Below are 9,480 nucleotides of genomic sequence, written 5' to 3'. Positions count from 1 at the left end.
AAAGGGCGAGCATGTTTGGTGGGACGGAGATTGGCAGTCGCAGATTGCGAGTCGAGCGCCCTAACCACCTGGCCACGCCGGGCCGCCTTTTATTCGGGAAGAGCGTTCTGAAACATCATGGCCAGGTGGTTAGGGAGTTTGACTGAGGGTCGTGGGTTCGAATCCGCGTCCCACCAAACGTGCTCGCTCTTTCAGCCGTGGGGATGTTATAATGTGAGGTCAATCCCACTATTCGTTGGCAAAATAGTAACCCAAGAGTTGGCAGTGGGTTGGTGATGCCTAGATGCCTTTCACTGCTAAATTAGGGGACGGCTAGCGCAGATAACCCTCGTGTAGCTTTGCGCGAAATTCAAAACAAACTAAAAAATCATGCTTCCACTTCTGTTTCTCCCAATAAATTAAAATAAATCAGGACTAAATTTTAAGGAAATTTATAACAAGTAGGTTCGTGAAGTTGTTTTCCTTCCATGTTGATTGAATCTTGTCAGCTACATCATTTACATCATTTATCTGTAGTTTCAGTTCCGTTTATAAAGCCAATTAGGTAGGATTACTTTCAAAGCCGTTTTAACATACTCCCTAGTTTTACACGATATTCTTCCAATAATAGTTTTCCAGCAGTCCAAGCTGAGCCTCGCCCCCTATTTATATAGACTAGACTCCGCCTTGTTGTACACCTGCTCCTGCAAAAACAGCTAAATAAATTTAGCGTTAATTTATAAATACCTCACTAGTAATGTCAATATCTCATTTCAAGGTTACCGTTACCTCTCTTTGCTTTAAGCAGTTTATTTCTTTTCTAGAGCGGCATCTTTTGGTAGCTTGTGTAACTAATATAGAAAACTTGTTTTTTCCTTTCCTTTCGTAATTCACCACCTCATTCAGAGAATAAGTATATTGATATGTTCAAAAACAAACAGTTATCGTGATTATTTTGCAAGATTTGGCTTATTGAATTATTCTTAGATTATGGAAAAAAATTCGGTATTTTAAGTATATTAAATATTTTTGAAAATGATATGATTATATTATTTTTAGTATACACTTTAGTGGTTTTATGATTGTTTTGCATCATGTGGGTAGAGTATCATGCGATTCAGTTAATTAAAAATAGGCATTATTGGATTAAAGGAAATTCACGCCATATTTCGTTATCAGTCACATCAGGATGGACAAAAATCTCTGTTATCGAGCCTTTTATAGTTATTTGGATAGCTCTTAAGGATCTCACACGGGAAGCTTAGAAGTAGCTGTTGTTTGTTGCTAAGAAACGAGAACGTAGATCTTTCCGTTGTCGCTTGGCGACAACGTGACGCAAACTTGTCGTATCCGAAGTATTATAGCTGTGCACAATTTAATACTGTGTTTTAATCTTCTTCTTCTTTTGTGTGTGTGTGTGAATACGATATATTAAAATGATAAATATGAATATATATTTCTACATTAAAGATGAAATTGTGATTCAGAAAATGACGTATTGGATGTTATATAAAGTACGTTAAACTCACTAAAGTTAATAAAACCAAACCATATCCACTTGAGAACTGGTGTTTGGAGATACCATCAGTTCCAAATGTTTGGTGTACTGTAAGAATCTAATAGATACATTATCTTGGGATAAGTTTGTTTTTTTCTATTAGTGTAACTGTATAAAATGTTTTGCATTACAAATGTTTTTCTTTTTTTCTTTCTATCGACATTCTAGTTCCTGTTATTACTCCCTTCTCTTCAGAGGGCCATTACAAAACCTTACAAGCTCAGAACTTCGAGGAATCTCTGAGTTTGCAGAAGCCCCATAGTACCAACAGCATTCCTCAAGACAGTCGGGGTTCTTCCATTTCAATCCCACAAACCCACACTTTTTCTTCCCAACATCGGCCTGCACCTTCAGTTAATGCAGGCCATCCTCACGTGTCAAGCACCAGTCACTTAAATTCCCCACACTCTTTGGGTCTGTCCTTACATCAACATCCTCAACTATCTTCCAGTAACATTCCTTTAGCTTTATCAAGGCCATCTTCATTTTCGTCAACATCACCTTCCTCTTCTGGACTTCAGTCTCCTAGTGAAAAACCTTCAGCTATTCCAACTTCCGTTATCACTGCGGCTCATAGCAGCAGTAACCTTGGAAACGATCCAGATCCGTCCTTCTATGTTGAAGATCTCTCTTTCCAACCTCGATCAAGAAAGAAAGGTAATTTTTCCAATTCGTTTCTTCTAAGCAATTTTATTATTGTAGTATATTTGCCTTTTTTAATCACCTACAGGTTTTTTATGTGGATTCTGTAGTTGGGAAACTACATGTTAATATACAATTGTGGGGTGGTAAAGAAGCCATTCGAAATTCGCGTGAAAAGACGACAACGTACATAATTATTGTAGTGACCCACCTAGAATACAAGAGAGTTAATCGCATTTATTTGGACAATTTGTATATGATCATATAGTGGCATATCGGTGCAGATGTGAGCCGTGGAGCGATGCCTTCGCTCGAAAAATGAAAACTGTGGTTACGAAAAATAACTCTCAGACACAGAAGGCCATTGCGATAAAGCTTGGTGTATCTCTTTGTACTGTTTAAAATATAATAAGAAAGGATTTGAAGTTAACAAGCTTCTAGCCACACTTTGAAATTAACGCCTGTTTTTATGGGAAAAAGATTGTTAACCAAAAAGGTAATAAGGGCAATCCCATATCCATTACTTCCTACGGTATTATATGTCATTTTTATTCTTCTTAACGTCAACTTCCATGTATGTAAAGTGGGGGTCATGTACAAATTTTGTCCAAATGTGTGATCAAAGATTGACCTTGTCAAACGTCGCAGAAACGTATTTACAACAAAAACTGCGATGTTGGGCAATGACGTATGATCATGGGCATCAGCTGAGTAAAACCCATGATGAAGAACATGTCTCCAATGACAGCACGGGACCCAGAACAGTGCGATTAACCTCCGTATCGATTTAAATACGAATAGCCGTGCTTGAAACAATTTGTGTATTTACATTCTATTTTTGATGGAAAGGTGAGTTATATCACTCTATTAAGATTGCATCTCTTGTGGAATGAAGATTACTTGAAGAATATGTTTTATTTTAAAACTCCAAGCAAGCATTAGGGAAGACTTTACCCGCTGTCAAGCAAGCTCGTTCGTGAATTCTATTTCTAAAGTTATTGGGTTTTTTTCATTCATTCTGTGCTCTTGAAGCTTTTAACTTGAATTTCGGGAAAAATAAAGAAGGTGAATATCCGAAAGACTTACGTTCAACTCAACTTATTTACGTAGCAGTGCTGAGATCTTAAATAGAAATTTGTCATTTATTTAATTTTTAATATTTTGACAGGTCGAAAACCGAAAAATTCTGAAGGTGGCGCAACATCTGTGAAAAGAAAGAGCAGGGAAGGTGAGTTCGTTTTGAGATATAATAACTGATAATACATATATCAAAACAAAAACCTAATTCTTTGTTATTATAGTGCCTACCTAAAACGATATAGCCAGTTTATTAATCATATTATGAACTTGTCATATAATCAAATATATATATATATATTTGTCACACAAGTTATGGAAACTATCCATTTTTCGCTAATAGTATTTTGAACAACAAGAACACGAATGTTTTATCAGTTTTTCTAATAGTTGATATTTGTTAAGACTTCTGTAAGTAAAGTAGGTCTAGTGTTTGCTTAGATTTTCTCACAAATGATAGAAAATAGCCACAATATCAGCTTCAGTCAGCTGACTTTATGTCAAGGTCCTGCTTTATCTCCATACCTATCTATCTATTAATGTAATATTCTCAGATAAAACTGCTAAACTATTAGCGATCGCATGAGAGAAGGTTCGAGAAAAAATTATACCCAGAGTATGAAAGCAGTGAAACTCGAGCAATAATGATTGAGATGGAACATTATTGTTCGTTATTTTACATGGCACTTAAAAAATACGCCTACGTTAGATAAAGATATTTCTCTCGTTCACTAAAACTTTTCAGAATGCCATATCAACAGACGAGCCCCAATAACAGAATAGGGAAATCAGTTTCCGACTTCTATTTCTTCACATATAACTAACGTGCTATAGAACCCACTCAAGTTAGTTAAGTGAAAACGGACAAACCTTCGAACCCGTAACTTTATAAGGCATTCCTAAGGCCAGGATTAGCAACTTTTAAATGTGGACATACCCTCTTCGTCTAGAACCTGTAAATGTAAGCAGAAACCTGTGCTAAAATGTTGATAAATTGTATGAACAAAGATATTTTCTTATCCTGTTATAAAGAAGTTCTGTTTACAGTTTTCTTTGGGTCTTTAAAGATCAACAGGCTTATCTAATGGGTCATGACCCATTCATGAAAACAAAGAGTTTACTAACCATTAGCAATTTATAAAGTTTAAAATCACAGCTCTTAATGCAGTGATGGTAAGAATAAAAAGGAATCAAACATTTCATTAGATGTTATTTGAAATAATAAAATATCCAGAGCGTTGAACAAGTTTTGTTTCTGTTGCAATTACAATAATGAACCAGTATGAACCATCACACCGACATCCTTAACACTCATAAACATGGGCGTTCTTAGTCTCAAAGATTCGATAATCATACATTTATTATACTGGGGAATCATTGTATTTCATTTACCATATATTTCATGCGTGATGAAATTCTCTCTCATCGTTATATCTATGAGTTTATCTACGTTATAGGGAGACCTTGGGATGATAACGTTACTAGTGAAGACCCCATATGAAAAGCATGTTTTATGATCATAACATTAGGCTATTAATGTTACTCGGATATCGATCGTTTTTGTAGTTAGTAGCTTATAAGATCACCTAAGTCTAATTATCATGTAGTTAATATTTTTGCCCCCATGTTATGCATACGTAGAGTTGTTCACTATTTATTATAACAATTTTCTTAACCAGTCATCTTATTCCTGGTCATCTCCATGGTCTGTGACTAGGCAGGCTAAAAGTCCATGTCCTTTTGTTACAATTCAGCCAAGCGTATATAGCGATATGAAAGTGTAGATGGCGTCTAAAATTAACTCCTGGAATTGTATTACATTACAGAACTTTCTGACGAAAAGTTTCGTGATAAAAAAAAACACGAAATTCACGAGATTTTAGGGTTTTGAAGAAAATGATAGCTGTAGTGTTGGATCATACTGGTAAAAAAATAAAGGGAAGGTGTAATTTCAACCGGAAGATTAACTACGAATGGACGAAGTATGGGTCTATTTAAGTGGTTGTAACAAAAGCCATTCCGATGATACAACATTTCAAAATTGGCACTGAGCATGTTGCGAAAAGCTTTCTAAGGGATTTATGGTGGTTGCAGGTTACAGCTATAATAATGAGTTAATCATCCAGAGAGTCCAGAAAAATTTCAGGGAAACTTCCACATACAACCAGGCTATCGTACTGACACCACTATACCTTGAGAAGGTGCCATCTTTGTAGGAACAGGATGCTAATAAGGCATGGCCCCGTCAAAACAAAGCACCCAGTCACAAATCCTAGTCAACCTGTTAATTCTTCTGCAAAATGCAAGTGCAAACAGAAATGGTTTTTTTTATCATTTGCAAACATAGCAGTTAAACCACCATACACTTCTCACTCCCGCGCCTCTAGAAAGCGTGCAAAGGGGAATGGAACAACATTTTCCTCAATGCAAGTGCAAACAGAAATGTTTTTTTTTATATCATTTGCAAACATAGCAGTTAAACCACCATACACTTCTCACTCCCGCGCCTCTAGAAAGCATGCAAAGGGGAATGGAACAACATTTTCCTCAATGCACTGTGCAAAATTATTTAACAATAAAGGTTTCCTGTGGAGTAATATTCCATAATCATCAAATAGATCGTTAGTGGTGGAAGAAGAGGGTATAGACTAAGATACTTAATATTTTTATTGTTATCATAGGTCTAGAACATCGCTTTTTTGTACAAATATTTCATCACATATATGCTCACGCACTAAAACAAGTTATATACACTTTATCTCCTTGTATTCCTGCCAATGTTTTGATTGGAAACTTAAGTTTATTAATATTCCTCGCTTCTTTTCTGAATATAGGTTCGACTACATATTTGTGGGAGTTCTTACTTAAACTTTTACAAGACAAGGAGTACTGTCCACGGTATATTAAATGGACTAATCGAGAAAAGGGAATCTTTAAACTGGTCGACTCAAAAGCTGTTTCTAAGTTGTGGGGTGTACATAAAAACAAACCAGACATGAACTACGAGACTATGGGCCGGGCTTTGAGGTAAGAGTTTTCGTTAGCATTTTTTATTTTAGGTTCCAGTAATTTGTTTATAGATCGGGATGGAATCTTGGATAGGTTTTACTGGATATTGTGAAATCGCCCTTTTTTTTTAGATATATTTTTGTATAAAGTTTAATGTCATCTGGAATAAAAAATGCCAATAAATGTATTAATATTAATGGTCTATATAGGTGATCTCTTTTACAGTTAAGTTATAAAAATGACGTAGTTTTTCTTCACTTTTTTGTTGTTTTATGCCCAACACAGGGATCGAACCCGTAATTAAGTCTAATTACCTCTCAAGCTTAATGCAGAGCAACGGGAAGGCTAGCTGTTAAGAATAATTCTTCAGAATAATTATTATATCTCTTGTAACACGTGAGACATTCGTACTTACTAAGATTCATTTTAACTGCTATACAAGTTATGTGTGTGAGAATAAGGACGTTTACTAGAGCAAAACATAATGTTTAGATTAAAGAATAATCGATATAGAAATTAAATTGAGGTGTTCGATACAAAACCAATTCAATCAGTAAACTGAATTATTTATAAATAAAAAAAACTCTAGTAATAGATTAATCGAAAAAAAGGTTATTATTTTGGATAGTATTAAGTCAGTAAGGAAAACACGATAAATAGAAAAAATTAAACTTAAAGGAAAGGTCCAAAACATTAATTAGGAAATTAACTGTGATTGAAAGTTAGAAGTAAAAAAAAAAAAACAGGAAACGAAGACCTAACAGGAAAGAGGAATAAAAATTCAAAAATATACAAAATTGGTATAGGTTTTGTGAAAAAAATGGGAGGGGGAGGGAAACGTATTTTATGTCTACGTAAACACGGTGGATGAGAGACATTTTATTTCTAAATTGCGAGGTAATGAACAAAGTAATTTTCAACACACATTTAATATTTTTCAGATATTACTATCAAAGAGGTATCTTGGCGAAAGTAGACGGCCAGAGGTTGGTGTACCAGTTTGTTGATGTTCCAGAAGATATTGTAGAGATTGACTGTTCAGGCACTGGAAGTAACTGATAGTTGTTTTAAGAAGCAACAGTGTCGTAGCAATGTCTGGGAACTTCTGTTACACAACTGCTTGTTTTGTTAAAACAGTGCAGGATATCTTTATGGTAACAACCCAGAGAAATGATTCTTTCTTGGCCAGATGAACTCCAGAAAGTTAAGAAAAGGCGGTCCTTGCACAGAAACTTTTTACTGTGATTGTTCTTTGAAGAATTAAAGAAAGGACTCATTCCAGATATTCTCAAGCAATGCTTACAGATGAAGAAATATTACACTTGTACCAGATACTATTTTTTTTATATCAGGGATACTTAATCTTCATCATTAATCCACAGATATTCCAAACAAACTTATTTATTTTTTCTTTGAGCAAAATCGTAGGAATTGCAACTGTTATAGTAAACATGACGACATCGCATAAGAAGAATTAGATGTTGAAGAAAAACGTGTACAAGGCATGACGATGTATTGTGTACAGTATTCAGAGTATTTGTGTTTGTTTTGACACGTATGGAACATACGTTTCTGAATTTGTCTCCGATTCTACCACCAGGAAGCGGACTTTTTTTTTTTTCAAAATGAAATTCATAGTCAGTAATCGTGTTTAGGTCTCTAAGTAATCTGAACTGAAATCGTCAACTACTGAAACTGTGGTGATAAAGAAAAAAGTTATTGTTGGGTATTTCATTTCTGAAAAAAACTGAAATGTGTATAAAAGGGTGTTCTTATACTGTTTTACCGTAAATAGTTTTGCCATAAAAGCGATATAATTTCTCCAAATACGTTTTGTGTAATAAGTATTTGTGTTAAGAACTGTTAGAATATATATATATATATAAACACGCAACATATAGCTACACATTTAAATGTACATGCCTTTTCAGAAAGAAACGTGACGACTAATATTAGCACTTCTTTTAGATTTATGGTAAAATGTTTCTGCGCATGTTCATGAAAGAATCTTCCTTTCAACTTTTTTGTTGCATACTCTTGTGTCTATGTTACTGCGATATAGAAAATTATTTCAAGGAAGTGGAGTTAAACTAATTACAAAGTAAATATAAAAACATAACAATATATGAACAAACATAATGCGTTGATTTAAACTTGATAACTGTGCCTTAACTGAATTTCTCTATCTCACTATTTTTTTATTTTATTTTTTTACAGACAACCATCTGAAGCTATTTAAAATGTATTTAAACATTCCTATAGGATCTGGTTATATGTACATAAAACAAGTGGCTACTTCCGGCTAGGCTATTTGTTATGAATCTGTGTAAGAAAAGAAAACCTTTTCTTTGGGGGTTTTATACATGTACTCTGATCATTTCACCTAGTTTTGTAAATAGTATTAGGTTTATATATAGATATAAATATATATTATATATAGTGAGATATATATTAATGTTAAATTATCTTCTTGGCTTTTTTTCTTCTTGTTTTTAAAAGAAGAAAAATAACCTTATTTGAACACCATAAATACATTATGTACTTATTATTATGTTACTTTTTTTTTTTTTACTTGTGAAACTTGAGAAAATCATGTACTTGAAATCAGTTGATTTGAAAATTAATGTGCGTCTATGAGTTTATAACTGGATCTTATTGTGGGGTCCTCCAGTGGAACAGCGGTATGGTTACTTGTTTACAACACTAAAATTCGGGGATCATTTCCTGGCTTTGTTCAGAAAAACAAACAATGAAACTTAGCGTGGGTGTAACTAATTCGGGAAGCTGACATTGAAGAGTTTAAATCAAGTAGTTTGTGTAAAATGTTATATTTTCCCATAAATTTGATTAAAACTTCAAAACGTAGCACTCACTTTTACAGAAATTTTGAAAAGCATCTGATGAAAGAAATTATCTATTCATTTTTACTATAAACCATACGTTTTGCTGGAGAAAAATTATCCAATAGTTGTTGTTGTTTTGTAGCGATACTGAGGTGACAATAATTAATCTTGACCAAATGGATTTAGGATATATTTAGATCAACAATTCAGTGTATTTCAGCGGAGAGTCGGGAATGACTTAGTGGATAACATGGCCAGAATGTGGACTGGTGGTTCGCTATCCGATGTTGATAAAATATGCTCCGCACTTTGGGTCTGTGTTTGTTTTGTTTTGTAATTTCTCGCAAAGCTACACGAGGGCTATCTGCGCTA

The 9,480-nt window shown here is 34.3% G+C and overlaps 1 protein-coding gene across 3 annotated transcripts in view; it reads left to right on the top strand.

Annotated features, from left to right (window-relative positions):
• LOC106458490 (ecdysone-induced protein 74EF-like) overlaps positions 1–8,675 on the top strand; it is a 171,771-nt gene extending 163,096 nt beyond the window's left edge. For 2 of the 3 annotated variants that reach the window (XM_022385115.1, XM_022385105.1), the window contains exons 7-10: positions 1,706–2,194; positions 3,348–3,407; positions 6,091–6,283; positions 7,207–8,675. In XM_022385115.1, coding sequence (XP_022240823.1) covers positions 1,706–2,194; positions 3,348–3,407; positions 6,091–6,283; positions 7,207–7,324 — 860 coding nt within the window. In that variant the 3' untranslated portion in view covers positions 7,325–8,675. The remainder of the gene's footprint in view (positions 1–1,705; positions 2,195–3,347; positions 3,408–6,090; positions 6,284–7,206) is intronic. The other variant, XM_022385111.1, reaches the window with a different exon arrangement.
• The last annotated feature ends 805 nt before the right edge of the window (positions 8,676–9,480 follow it).

This window comes from Limulus polyphemus, unplaced genomic scaffold (genome assembly GCF_000517525.1).
Source record: "Limulus polyphemus unplaced genomic scaffold, Limulus_polyphemus-2.1.2 Scaffold23, whole genome shotgun sequence".
Lineage (NCBI taxonomy): Eukaryota > Metazoa > Arthropoda > Merostomata > Xiphosura > Limulidae > Limulus > Limulus polyphemus.
The sequence above is the reverse complement of the archived record's forward strand: the minus strand, read 5'-3'. Positions and strand labels throughout refer to the sequence as shown.